The sequence below is a fragment of the Schistocerca americana genome, chromosome 6 (assembly GCF_021461395.2).
Source record: "Schistocerca americana isolate TAMUIC-IGC-003095 chromosome 6, iqSchAmer2.1, whole genome shotgun sequence".
NCBI lineage: Eukaryota > Metazoa > Arthropoda > Insecta > Orthoptera > Acrididae > Schistocerca > Schistocerca americana.
In genome coordinates, this window is record NC_060124.1 from 57,192,781 (window position 1) to 57,207,819 (window position 15,039).

General features: G+C 46.5%; 1 protein-coding gene across 1 annotated transcript in view; it reads right to left on the reverse strand.

The window, feature by feature from the left end:
• Positions 1-297: 297 nt before the first annotated feature.
• LOC124619955 overlaps positions 298-15,039 on the reverse strand; it is a 615,134-nt gene continuing 600,392 nt past the window's right edge. The window contains exons 6-7 of the mRNA XM_047146618.1: positions 13,549-13,658; positions 298-566 (exon numbers count right to left, since the gene is read on the reverse strand). Coding sequence (XP_047002574.1) covers positions 298-566; positions 13,549-13,658 — 379 coding nt within the window. The remainder of the gene's footprint in view (positions 567-13,548; positions 13,659-15,039) is intronic.

Consider the following 15,039-nt stretch of genomic DNA (forward strand, 5'->3'; position numbering starts at 1 on the left):
GCTTTGATAATTATTTTTAATTAACGGAGTGGCGCGGCGTAGCGCGCGCTCGCCAGGGCTCCGCGCCGTATACCTGGCCCACTACTTCGGTACAATATAATTTTTTTTTTGTCGTTCGCCGCGCCCGTACCCTGCTCATCCCGCATCCTCCGCCTCCGCCTCCTCCTCCAGCTAGCGTTATTTCTTCCCTCCTCCTGCTCCTCCTCTCCTCCGCGGGTTTCCTTCCTATCGCAGGGTACCGAGACGGGAGATAGAGGAGGCCGGCTACGGCGAGGGGTGGAAGGGCGAGACTTGGCGCTAAGCCGTATCGACCGGGGTGGGGGCGCGCGGAGGCGAGGACGGAGCTAGCGGGCGCCGCGCGCGAGACAGAGACGGAGCGACCGCGGAGGGGCCCGGCTGTGGCGGCGCGCCCGGGGGTGAGGCAGATGAGAGCAGGCCACTGCGCGCGGGGGCGGCGTGGGTGGGTGGGGGCGGCCCGCTCGCTTGCCGCTCGGCTGCGCCGGGGGTGTTTGGCGCCGGGGTGTAACGAGAGAGGCAGCGCCGCCGCCACCCCCGCGAATACTTGGCTCCGAGTTGGGAATTGGGGGCCTAACGAAGGAACGGAACGGGCGGGATGGAAGCCGGCGCGGCAGGGAGCGCAGCGCGGCCCACGGAGGAAGGGGGAGGGGGAGGGGGGCCGACGCCGACGCCGACGCACGCCCTCTTCGTGGGGGTGGCGCCAGGACGGGGGAATATATATTTCAGGAGGCGAAGCGAGCTAGGTAGCGCCTGCAGCCGTCGAGCCGCCGGTGCGCAGTCTACGACGCCGCCACCGCCGCCGCCGCCGGTAGACAAGAGACGCGCGGAACGCGCTGTAATGAACGTGGGAACGCCGCGGGCCCGCGGGCGGCGGGCGAAAGAAGAGCGGAAAAAATAAACATCGCTCTGCGCCGCTTCCTGCAAAAACAACCGCGATCGGCGAGGCAACGCTGTGGGAAAATTTTCCTCTCCCTCCCCTGTCTTAATTATTATTTCTTCCTCTTCGTGCGCTGCCACCACCTGCTCGCCAGCGAAATGCCGGCGCAGCTGCTGACGACAAGTTTTAACGAGGATCCGCTCAGCAAGGCTGGATTTCGCGATGAAAATATTTCAGTTTTTGCGTCAGTCACGCGATTTATATTTATCTACTACTCGGTTTCATCGTCGCTTATCTACCGGATGTTTCTTCTAATAGTCACCGCGCGGTCTAGGACTCTTCAGTCATGGACTGTGCGGCTGATCCCGGCGGACGTTCGAGTCCTCCCTCCGGCATGGATGTGTGTGTTTGTCCTTAGGATAATTTAGGTTAAGTAGTGTGTAAGCTTAGGGACTGATGACCGTAGCAGTTAAATCCCATAAAATTTCACACACATTTTTCTAATAGTCGTCGCTGTTGCGGTCAGCAGCTTGTGGTCTTGTGTAAGTAGGCTGTTTAGGTTTTTATGTTGGTAACGCCACGTAGCGCTCTGTATGAAAATCACTGGTTGTGCTGTGTGCATTCTGTGGCTGGTCGGCATTGTTGCAATATTAGCCATTGCAGTGTTGGGCAGTTGGATGTTAACAGCGCGTAGCGTTGCGCAGTTGGAGGTGAGCCGCCAGCAGTGGTGGATGTGGGGAGAGAGATGGCGGAGTTTTGAGAGCGGATGATCTGGACGTGTGTCCATCAGAGACAGTAAATTTGTAATACTGGATGTCATGAACTGATATATATATATTATGACTTTTGAACACTATTAAGGTAAATACATTGTTCTGTATCAGAATCCTTCATTTGCTAACTATGCCTATCAGTAGTTAGTGCCTTCAGTAGTTTGAATCTTTTATTTAGCTGGCAGTAGTGGCGCTCGCTGTATTGCAGTAGTTCGAGTAACGAAGATTTTTGTGAGGCAAGTGATTTGTGAAAGGTATAGGTTATTGCTGGGGCGATTCTTTTGTAGGGATTATTAAAAGTCAGATTGCGTTGCGCTAAAAATATTGTGTGTCAGTTTAGTGTTGATCAGAATAGGTAAAGAGCGAAATGTCTGAGTACGTTCAGCTCTGCTCAGCTGTTTGAAAATCAAATAATGTAAGAGGTTTATCAGCACAATCATTCATTAATTTTTCTAAGGGGACGTTTCACTTGTAGTTAGCGTCGTTGATTCTCGATCGCGGGACCCAGGGTCCGATTCGCAGACGGGGCCAACGATTTTCTTCTCTAGAAACTGTGACAATTGTTCTCATCATCATTTCATTATCGGCGCACAAGCCGCCGAAGTGGCGTCAAATAAAGAGACTTGCACCTGACGGCCGAACTCCCCAGAAGTGGAATACCGGTAAAATATGCCATATGCACATTTCGTATCTCGCATTGTGACAGATATTTGCAGTTTTGTATTTGAAATGTGTTGCTGGAGTCAGTCAGAAGTGCACATCACATATGCCATGCGACGCTCTGTGTCGACGAAAAGCGTCAGTTTGTTTCCCATTATAAATAAAATTATTCTTAAAGTGTAATTTTACGTGCCCGTTCAATACAACGGTCAAATGTTAGTCTAGTGCGATATCACTTTTACCAGCAAAGCCTGAAAAATAACTGATACTCCAGCAGCGACTGAATAGCGCCACCCTACCTTGACTGGTAAACGCCATGCAGCAGCACTACTCATGAGGAGAACACAGCAAGTGCCATCATCCGAATTTCCAGAAACTTCGCTCAGTGGAAGAAGGTTCAAAATAAGACAACACATGTCTCGCCTTATCCGTAGATATTCCACCGTTTCTGAGAAAACGAAGGTCAAAATTCTCGAGATACTTTACATCCAGACAACGAGCAAGTATTTCAACATAAGCAGCGGTATAGTGGCTACCGTCACAGCTTCACATTTTTGAGGTCCGAGTTCGAACCCAGATTATTTTCATTTTTGTCTACCAATATTCGTAGAAGATTATTACACGAATGTTTTTCAACGTGAATGAAATTTCTCATGATGAGAAATGAGAAGGAGCTATCTGTTTCACTTGCGAAAGACTTTCTATAGCCAAGATCACATGTATACTGAAATAGCCTCGCCGTCATTCGTCTGCCAACTGTATGTTCAATGAATGAATTAAAAAAATAAATGAATGGAAAAATTATTTGATATTGTTTTGGGTAAAATTTCTGCAGTGTATCTTGATTCATAATTAATTGCGAGCGCTAGTTTTAGCAAAAGTTTCACCAACTGCGACATGGTCGCGTATACAAACAGTGATCCAATACTGTCAAATGTTTTTTATTCCAGTCTTTGATCACAATATCAATTCTTTAGACGATGACCTGTTTCAGTCCGTAATGACCATCCCCAGATGCAATAATGACTGTGTGGACGATATGGCATATTCTACACCTTATTTTAGATATATGTGACGATGCTGTGCTGATCAAATGGTTCAAATGGCTCTGAGCACTATGGGACTCAGCTTCTGAGGTCATCAGTCCCCTAGAACTTAGAACTACTTAAACCTAACCAACCTAAGGACAGCACACACATCCATGCCCGAGGCAGGATCCGAACTTGCGACCGTAGCGGTCGCACGGTTCCAAACTTCAGCGCCTAGAACCGCTCGCCCACCCCGGCCGGCTGTGCTGATCATATTTATATGTTTTGACGATGCCATTATGGCCTTATCACTTTAGAACATGGTGTAAAACAGATCTGAGGATGGTCATTACGGACAGAAACCGGTCATCGTCTAAAGAATTGATATTGTGATCAAAGACTGGAATAAAAAACATTAGCAAAAGTTATCCGTTGTGCGATGCTCGTAGTGTTCGGAATTTCTTTGTTGCGAGTCTTTCCACGATCGGTATCATCCAAGGGAATGAACCAAATCTCCCTTAAGAAAAAAACATAAAAATAAAATATAAGAATTAAGAAATGATGTGAGAATGAAATATACGCATATAAAAAGATTTAACGCCTGAAAATATCATACAAACATATGTGACAATTATTGAACTATATGAAATAAAATCGCCATAACTTCTGATCGGTTTACGTTAGGATGTTGAAACTGAACGGTTGGATGGGGGGCATGATGGGGATTGGTATACGCATGCGTGTTTGGTTTAGCGACGAAGCCGACGTTCATTCCGATGGGTTCGTCGATAAGCAAAACTGGTGCATTGGGGGGCTGAGAATCCGCATTTCGCGATTGAGAAATCTCTTCATCCTGAATGGGTGACTGTGTGATGTGCATTGTCAGTCACAGAATAATCGGTGCGACATTCCTCGATGGCACGGTGACTACCGAACGGTACGTGAAGATTTTGGAAGATGATTTCTACCCCATTATCCAAAGTGACTCTGATTTCGACAAGATGTGGTTCATGCAAGACGGAGCTCAACTCCATCGAAGCAGAAAAGCGTTTGATGTCCTGAAGGAGCACTTTGGGGACCGCATTCTGCCTCTGGGGTACTCAGGGGCCACTGGCATGGGCCTCGGTTGTCCGCCATATTCTCCGGATCTGAACACATGCGACTCCGTTTTGTGGGGCTGTATTAAAGACAAGGTGTACAGCAATAACCCCAAAACCATTGCTGAGCTGAAAGCAGCCATTCAGGAGGTCATCAACAACATCGTTGTTCGGACACTTCAGCGGGTCATGCAGAATTCCACTATTCGTCTGTGCCACATCATCGCTAATAATGGAAGGGATATCGAACGTGTCATAACCCGAATCCGAATATCTGTAGTGATGTTTACATGTTGTTTAGTGTATGTGCACGTCGTAGTTTGAAATTAATTTACGTTTTTTTTGTATAGTTCAACAACTGTCATCATGTATACTATACAGGGTGAAGAGCATTTAAACCGACAAACTCTGGGAGGTTGTTGGGGACATCAAAACAAATATTTTTCGCTAATGTCATTTTTTCCTATACGTATTATTTAAACCGGTGCAGACCGTATTACGCTCTTCGGTTGTTAGAGGCCGTATTACGCTCTTTAGTTGTAGGCAACTGCTGTCCACCAGTGTAGCAGTGCATTGTCCTCTGTTTACTAATGGAGCGATACACCTGGAGTGAGTACACTGATATGGTTGGTTCGTACTACGTAGCGCACCACAACGGACGAGCTGCACAGCGGGTTTATCAACAACAATATCCTAATCGCCGTATTCCGCATCATACGACCTTTGCTGCTGTGTACCAACGTCTGCGTGAGACCGGGTCATTTAGCAGATTACCTGGACAGGGACGCCGTCGCACGGTAAGAACGCTGCAATTTGAGGAAGCTGTCTCGCAGCATGGGGAGCGGGATCCTTCAGTCAGCACTCGTGCAATTACACGTAACATGGGGACGAATCAGACGAATGTAAGAACAGTCCTTCGAGAGCAGTTGTTACGTCCATTTGACTTATAGCGTATCCACAACCTGGAACCAGTTGATTATCCATCCAGGGCATAGTTTCCGCAGTGGTGCCTGGAACAGTGTGAAATGCATCCTGCATTTCCATCTTCTGTGTTGTTTACCGATAAAGCGACTTTCGGGAGTGATGGAGTCTTCAACGTGCAAAATTCGCATGTTTGGAGTGAGGATAACCCACATGCCACAGTTACTAGCGCTCATCAAGTGCGGTTCTTCGTTAATGTGTGCGTCGGTGTTGTTAGGGACTGTTTAACTAAGCCGTATCTGCTACCTAGGCCATTAAATGGCAGGCACTAATACAATTTTCGCGCCAGAGCATTGCCAGAATTGCCGGAAGACGTCCCGGTCCCTACAAGACGGGGCGCCGGCACATTTCAGTCGTGTGCGTCGATTCCTGGACCGATGGTTCCCAGAAACGTGGATTGGCAGAGGTAGTCCTGTACCATGGCCTACTCGATCCCCAGATATGTCCCCTTTGGACATTTTTTGTGTTTGGAGAGATGCGCAACCTTGTTTATGCAACTCCTGTTGCATCAGAATAGGATCTGGTTGCCCGGATAGTAGCAGCAGCAGGAGCTATTCAGGATACTCCTGGGGTTTTTGCCCGTGTCAGACAGAACATGATCCGCCGGTGTAACCTTTGTTTACGTGTCAATGGAGGCATTTTTGAAAATCTACTGTAACCGAAATTGGGTTGTGTTAACGTGTCGTCTCTTGGTCACAAAAATGGAAAAGTGTTTGTTGGTTAAATTAATTTGCCGCCAGAGAAATCTTCCTCTACCGGTTTTAGTACTCCTCATCGGAAAAAAATGACATTAGGGAAAGAAATTTGTTTTGATCTCCCCCACAACCTCCCAGAGTTTGTCGGTTTAAATACTTTTCACCCTGTATAATAAATATACACTCCTGGAAATGGAAAAAAGAACACATTGACACCGGTGTGTCAGACCCACCATACTTGCTCCGGACACTGCGAGAGGGCTGTACAAGCAATGATCACACGCACGGCACAGCGGACACACCAGGAACCGCGGTGTTGGCCGTCGAATGGCGCTAGCTGCGCAGCATTTGTGCACCGCCGCCGTCAGTGTCAGCCAGTTTGCCGTGGCATACGGAGCTCCATCGCAGTCTTTAACACTGGTAGCATGCCGCGACAGCGTGGACGTGAACCGTATGTGCAGTTGACGAACTTTGAGCGAGGGCGTATAGTGGGCATGCGGGAGGCCGGGTGGACGTACCGCTGAATTGCTCAACACGTGGGGCGTGAGGTCTCCACGGTACATCGATGTTGTCGCCAGTGGTCGGCGGAAGGTGCACGTGCCCGTCGACCTGGGGCCGTACCGCAGCGACGCACGGATGCACGCCAAGACCGTAGGATCCTACGCAGTGCCGTAGGGGACCGCACCGCCACTTCCCAGCAAATTAGGGACACTGTTGCTCCTGGGGTATCGGCGAGGACCATTCGCAACCGTCTCCATGAAGCTGGGCTACGGTCCCGCACACCGTTAGGCCGTCTTCCGCTCGCGCCCCAACATCGTGCAGCCCGCCTCCAGTGGTGTCGCGACAGGCGTGAATGGAGGGACGAATGGAGACGTGTCGTCTTCAGCGATGAGAGTCGCTTCTGCCTTGGTGCCAATGATGGTCGTATGCGTGTTTGGCGCCGTGCAGGTGAGCGCCACAATCAGGACTGCATACGGCCGAGGCACACAGGGCCAACACCCGGCATCATGGTGTGGGGAGCGATCTCCTACACTGGCCGTACACCACTGGTGATCGTCGAGGGGACACTGAATAGTGCACGGTACATCCAAACCGTCATCGAACCCATCGTTCTACCATTCCTAGACCGGCAAGGAAACTTGCTGTTCCAACATGACAATGCACGTCCGCATGTATCCCGTGCCACCCAACGTGCTCTAGAAGGTGTAAGTCAACTACCCTGGCCAGCAAGATCTCCGGATCTGTCCCCCATTGAGCATGTTTGGGACTGGATGAAGCGTCGTCTCACGCGGTCTGCACGTCCAGCACGAACGCTGGTCCAACTGAGGCGCCAGGTGGAAATGGCATGGCAAGCCGTTCCACAGGACTACATCCAGCATCTCTACGATCGTCTCCGTGGGAGAATAGCAGCCTGCATTGCTGCGAAAGGTGGATATACACTGTACTAGTGCCGACATTGTGCATGCTCTGTTGCCTGTGTCTATGTGCCTGTGGTTCTGTCAGTGTGATCATGTGATGTATCTGACCCCAGGAATGTGTCAATAAAGTTTCCCCTTCCTGGGACAATGAATTCACGGTGTTCTTATTTCAAATGATGGTCAGAAATGCGTATTTATTGAGCACACCGCACAACAACTAGGCAGCTCATAGTAATTGTTCAACGTGATGATCGCCAGTCTCAGTGCATGCATGCCAGCGGCGCATGAAGGTCTGCCACACTCTCTCAAAGATTCCTGGTGCCTGGTATACCAGGAGGAAGGCAGCTTGGACCCTAGCAAGCAGGTCTTCATCCGTTTCTACAGGCATTTCATGCGGCAACGTCATGAACGATTAAGGTACGTGTTGTTCTTGTGCTCGCGGATAGTACATCGAAGTGGGCTGGTGCATCGTCCAGTTGAAACCACGTCCTTTCGCGGACAACAAGTGGTACAATCTCCAAGAACTGTGGCAACATATGCACTGATTGTGAGACTGGTGGTCTCACTTTGAACAATTAGTATTAGCTACATTATTGTTATGATATGTTCCCTGTGTATTTCAGTAACACAATAAATATGCATTTCTGACCATTGGTTCTCTGTGTCAATATAATCGGTTGAGGACGACTGTCATGTTTCAGTTTGCCCCAAAAGGTTTAGGACATCCTATAGAGCGCTATACGTTCTCCTTCTCGGATTCAGGAAAGATGTTTGTAACACCATTTCCATGAAGCTTAACCACTGTTCCTTATCTTAGAAATAGTTGCATATTAGGAGCAGGGAGTATACTTTGTTACACAGATGTCAGAATTCCGGTTTCCGGTAAGTCTTATTGTTATTAACGGTGAATGCTACCATTTTCAATCCCCACCTTCCTCTGTAGCAGAGTGGAACTTTTTAACACATGTCTTAGAACACAGATAATAACTTTTGGATTAGTTCTGAGTTTTCAGTCAGGGAACACTCCTGCCCCTGCAGTCCTTAAGTAGATTCCTTAGCGGTAGAGCTTTCGAGCAGTATCTGTTTCTATGCTCACATGCATTTTAAGATTAGGACAGCTTCCGTAACCGACTGATTAGCGTCACTGCCTGTTGTGCGGACGATTCGATTCCCGGTGCCTTCTCTGATTTTTCCATGGTAGGGAGGTATGGTACTGGGTCCACTCAGTCCTGAGCTGCTTGAATAAAGAAGCAATATCATCATCATCATCAGGATTCATCCACAGACAATAACGGCTGGAGAGACTGGCGACATGCCGATCACATATTCCACCATCATAGATCGCTCCTCGTACTGCCTTGTAGGATGCAGCAGGTCAGACCCATGACCTAATCTGTGACGCGCTACTCTTTTTTCTACGATGAGCTGTGTGGCACTACACTCAATTTGCACCCATTACTCTGGAACGAAGATCACTACTGGACACAATGTTGTTGCTGCAGTGTGTGTACAACGATGTATGTTATTTAGAAAACGACCGTTGCCAGGTTTTTTTTCCCTCAAAACAAAATACACCTGAAACGATTTACTCGGCGTTTTATGCGACGAAAGAGAAAACGTACACACGGAACGCTAGAAGTCGTACAGCATACACGTTGTGTCAATGTTCGCCGTTAGGTGGTAGAACGGACGAATTTACTGCGGTGTTTTACCTGTACGACATCCATGCATGAGAATACGCTGGTTGGCCCCGCAACAGCAGGAGAAATGGTGTACAGGCCAGTTCCCTGCATGCAATTTTTTTTCGCTCCGTGTAAGCGTCAGAGCGAACAGAATATACACGTACAATGTCGAACAAAAACAACTTGGATGTAGCACGCGGTCCGCGCGACCGCTGGTGCACGGCAGGTCACCGCCAACCAGCAACAGAAAGCGTACAGAAAGCTGTACATCGTATTACCGTAGCAGCAGTGGCAACTCGTCATGGAGGGGATTACAAGGAAATAATTAGATCTTGTGCATCAACTATACTTCCGTAGAGTCGGAAAATTTTTACTAATCATATTGCGTGCCTGTGGAATATCGCTTCAGTTGTGTGACTGGATTCGTGAGTTCTTGTCAGGTAGGTCACAATTCGTAGTAATTGACGGAAAGTCATTGAGTAAAACAGAAATAATATCTGGCGTTCCCTAAAGAAGCGTCCTAGGCCGTCTGCTTTTCCTGATCCACATAAACGACGTAGGAGGCAATCTCAGCAGCACTCTTAGATTGTTTGCAGTCATTTACTGTTTTGTAAAGTCATCATATGATCAAAGCCAAATGCAAAATGCTTTAGACAAGATATCTGTATGGCGCGAAAGTTGCAATTGACTCAAAATAATGGAAAGTCTGAAGTCATCCAAATTAGTACTAAAAGAACGCCGCAAAATTTCGGTTGCACGATGAATCACACAAATCTAAAGGCTGTAAATTCAACTAAATACTTAGGGATTACAAGTAAACTTAAATGGGAACGATCACGTAGAAAATGTTGTACGTAATGCAAACGAAAGACCGCGATTTTTTGGCAAAACACTTAGAAAGTGCAACAGGTCTACTAGACTACTTACACCATACTTGTCCATCCTCTTCCGGATTATTGTTGTGCAGTATGGGATCCACATCAGATACTACTGACGGAGGTCATCGAAACAGTTCAAAAGAGGGGATCTCGCTTTATATTATCGCGAAATAGGGGAGAGAGTGCAACGGACATGATATAGGAACTGGCATTGCAATCATTAAAACAAAGAGGGTTTTTCGTTGTGGCAGGATCTTCTCACCAAATTTCAACTATCAACTCTCTCCTCCGATTAAGAAAATATTCGTTTGGCGCCGACCTACATAGGGAGAAATGATCAAAAATGGTTCAAATGGCTCTGAGCACTATGCGACTTAACTTCTGAGGTCATCAGTCGCCTAGAACTTAGAACTAATTAAACCTAACTAACCTAAGGACATCACACACATCCATGTCCGAGGCAGGTTTCGAACCTGCGACCGTAGCGGTCGCTCGGCTCCGGATTGTAGTGCCTAGAACCGCACGGCCACTCCGGCCGGCGAGAAATGATCATGATAAAATAAAAGAAATCAGAGCTCGCACAGGAGGATTCAAATGCTCGCCGTTCGAGAGTGGAACTGTAGAGAAATAGCTTGAAGGTGGTTTGACGAACCCTCTGCCAGGCACTTAATTGTAAATTTCAGAGTAAACATGTAGGTGTACATGTCTTACAATTATTTAAATATTGTTTGATTACATCGTCCCCAACAGTAACCGGAGTAAAATTCCACCCACACACATCTCGCTTAATGTTCAAGATGATAAAATTAGAGATATTCAGATGGACGAGGAGGCTTATCGACAGTACATTTTCCAGTGGATGGGAGAAGGATCGAGTCGTATTAGCATACTAGAACATAAACAAAACGTAGCTTGTGAACAGCTAATATTGTTGCGGATGTATGTTAATTATAAAGCAGACTCCAGCCTACCTTCCGAGAAATGCTGCATAAGAAGAGTGTAGACGTAACTGCGGATCGTTAAGTATGCGAGGGATGGAATCCTGCCTTTCAGTAGCAACTGTTCAAGATCTCATCAGTGTTTAGTACCAACATTAGTGATGATACGAACAAACAATCTTACTTAAGCCGAATTACTGGCCGCAGATTTGAACCCTGCCCCTCTTAAATGCGAGTCCTGTGCACAAACCACTATGTCTCCTCGATCGGTCAGTAATTTTGGGATACAGTACAAGCAACAGAATGGCTGTTTTTTACAGACGTCAGAAAAAAGCGAATGATGCGGGAGTAATAAAATATTCAGGTCGATATTTTATTGTTGACAGATCACCGAATAGTTCAAGTTTTGAGTAAGGCAGCACGTGATGAAATATTTTGGAACTTGCGGGATATTCCGGCGGTACTTGGAGGAATCTAGACATATTAAAAACTGATATACACATTGTCAATGTCCCATAATAATATTTATTTCACTTTTGTTGTGAACCAGCTATCGGATTTCTAGTCCATCGTGGGACAACTTAAGATCGAACGGACAGTCGACGCAATATAACCGGAGCTTCTATCTGTACAGAAAATGTTATTTCCAAAGATATGTGGCATTTAAACATTGTGCATCTATACAGAAAATGCAAAATTAGAATGCTTCAATTTGACATGGGTACAAAACAAGAAGTATTGTGTAATTATTAACTGATTGTTTTAGATTATGAAGATATAAGAAGAAACCCGTACACTCAATGTTTGACTGACTGAAACATTGTGAACTACTCAGGATATAAAGACAATTGGTTAATATTTCTAAACTTTACCAAACTGATACTGAAATATACATAAAAAAGGTATTTACCAACAACCTATAGTTACAGTGTACTCAAAGATAAAATGTTGATGCACATACAGAGCAAAACAATGCTGGCACAGACTACAATCATTCTTCTGATATTAAATGTGATGTGTTCCATATATCAAATAAAGGCAGAAACATAATGGAAATTATGGTTATCCACAGAGATCAATCAAAGGCTCTGACTAATTCTTAATGATAACAAACAGCTTCACTGTTCACCTTTGCTCAAGTAGTATCAGTTAAATAGTAATAGTCTCACTCTATGACGACATGCTTGTTGTTTATGATGTAACAGCTTGCCTCTCGCTACAATACATTGTCTCCTACCTCCCCCTTTCCCTCCTTTTACCAACTGAACACATTCACCAACATCTGGAACTCTCCCGTATGCCATAGTTGTCTGAGCCAGTGCACACTTTGTATACTGTGTGCGCTGTACTCAGTGTTTACCAACAGTGCCATCAGACGTTATTCACTAAAAAATCGTACTAGACTAATGTTACGATGGGTCTCTTATCGAAAAATCTTGATTTTCTCGTCGTGATTTAATAACAGCCAAAGAAAGGTTCCATGCTATGCTCAGCTGAAATCCCGCATCATTGTTGAAGAGATTATCAGCAGTACGGATCTGTATTGCTTCCTTCATGACACATTCCCAGAAAGATGATGCCGGCATCATTAGGGAAATAATACATATCCCTACAGCTGATAATCTCTTCAACAGGGATGTGGGATTTCAGCTGAGAACAGCCTGGAACCCTGCAATGGCTGCTGTTAAATCACGACGAGAAAATCAACATTTTTCGCTGACAGACTCCTCATAACATTGTTCTAGTACGGTTTTTTAGTGAGTAATGTCTGCCCGCACTGTTAGCAAAGTACAGCGCACGCACAGGAAGGCCTCTCTGCGATTTTCGGCAGAGGGCGTATGAGCGTGGCACCATCTATCTGCAAATAATTGCGCATGCGTGATTTCCGCGCCTGCTCATTCTTCGCGCGCTTGCTCTATATACTGGGCGTCAGTCGTATCTAGACACGAGGAAGGTTCAACGACCTGAAGATGTCGGACAGTTGCTCTGAGGAAATATTGTGGAACTTGCCCAACGTCATCCGGCGGCAAACCCGTAAAGACTATTTGCTGTGTGGGGGATGTTTAAGGACTTCCCAGCGAAGCTTCTGCAGCATACTCTAAACAATCTTGGCAGCATGTCTCGTAGAAAAAGTCGCCGATGGCCCTGTTGTTACTGTTGCTAATTCAAGTGGCGAGACAGGCGCTAGAGGCTTTCGAATACATCGGGAATGCCGGATGTTGCTATCGTGAGGCCGACGGGGTGGAGAAACTCTCCCGGTAGAGCAGACATTGGGGACCGGCGAGGAGGTATCGGAGAGCCAGGGGCAAGACGCGACCCGGCGTGACGGAGGCCAACGAAGGGCGGACGGCACGTGGGGGGGGGGGGGGGGGGGGTCGCTGCATAATTCAGCAGCCGCGCCGAAGTCGCAGCCATCGCCACGCAAACACGGGCCCCGCCCCAGCCGCCCCAGCCGTGGAAATAAATAACGCGCGCAAACGGGATTAATAATGAGACGCGCGACCTCCGGTGCCCAGCGGTGACCCCGCAGGGCACGCGGCCCGCGCCGGCGGCTCGGCCCGCGATGCCAGCTCTAGAGGCGGAAATGTGATGCGGCGAACCAGCTTCAGGTGCCTGTAACAATGACACACAGTGCTGATAACGCAGCTGACTTAAAAAAAAATTAAGGTTTCCCAAAAAGGGAAGCACTTTCAGTCTCGAGACACCTGTGTTAAGGGGCTCCGGAACGCCCTATACTTGCAATGTTAAAATAACGCTTATAAATTACATCTTTCCTCACAAAGTATTTGAGGTAGGAAGTTGAACTTTTTACAGATTATTTATTGGCTACAACTTAACACAGGGATTTTACAAAATTTTAGTTCAGTTATTAAAGATGATTTTTTTTCAATTGTAATGAAAATTCACAACATTTTTTTGCAATTTTTTATGTATATATTCAAAAATATACAGTTTTTTGGAAAAAGGCTGTGTTAAATTATGCAGAAGGTACTGTGTAGCATTTACTGAAAGTTTGAAACAAATATGTTTGGAAGATCCTTAGAAAACATGTAATTAGTATGAGAAAATAAAAGTTTTGGGGATCGAGCGACAAAGATTGGATTAACTTTTCAGTGCATTCCAGGTCCATAGGATGGATTATCTTCATCCTGTGCAAACTCCTCCTCCAGCTTCCTCTTGTTCCTCCTCCTGTTTACTCTTGCTTGTATTTCTAGACTCTTTACAGCCCCGTCTGCAGCCCGAAGGCGTTCCTTGTCTAAAGCAAGCATCGCTCATTGTTGTGTTCGTAGATTTTGCTACCATTTTCTTCAGTTGCAGTTACTGCAACACTGTTCCAAAAGGTGGTCATGTATGAACACTTATCACATTTCAGTTGTATTTCACTAGCAAGTCCTACGTGCTTTATTATGGAGAGTTCCAGACCAACTTCACTACAATGAATACATCTTACACAGTTTGAAAAAATTCCTTTGAGAACCGACATATCAAATATTTCATTCACATCCGATTCGCCCATAAAACATTCATAGTTTTCACTCATTGAACCAAGCTTCTTCTGTGAAGTATTTTCTTTCCCACTTTGACTGCTATGGGCAGGTGTACTTGAGAGGTTAGGTTCACTCACTTGGTTATCGTCTTTATTGTTTACAGTAATAACACATACCTTTGGCTTTCCAACATTTCTCCTTTTCTTAAAAGCCTTCAGAGGATTTCTAATAACTTTACTTTTACTCATTATTATACACTCCTGGAAATGGAAAAAAGAACACATTGACACCGGTGTGTCAGACCCACCATACTTGCTCCGGACGCTGCGAGAGGGCTGTACAAGCAATGATCACACGCACGGCACAGCGGACACACCAGGAACCGCGGTGTTGGCCGTCGAATGGCGCTAGCTGCGCAGCATTTGTGCACCGCCGCCGTCAGTGTCAGCCAGTTTGCCGTGGCATACGGAGCTCCATCGCAGTCTTTAACACTGGTAGCATGCCGC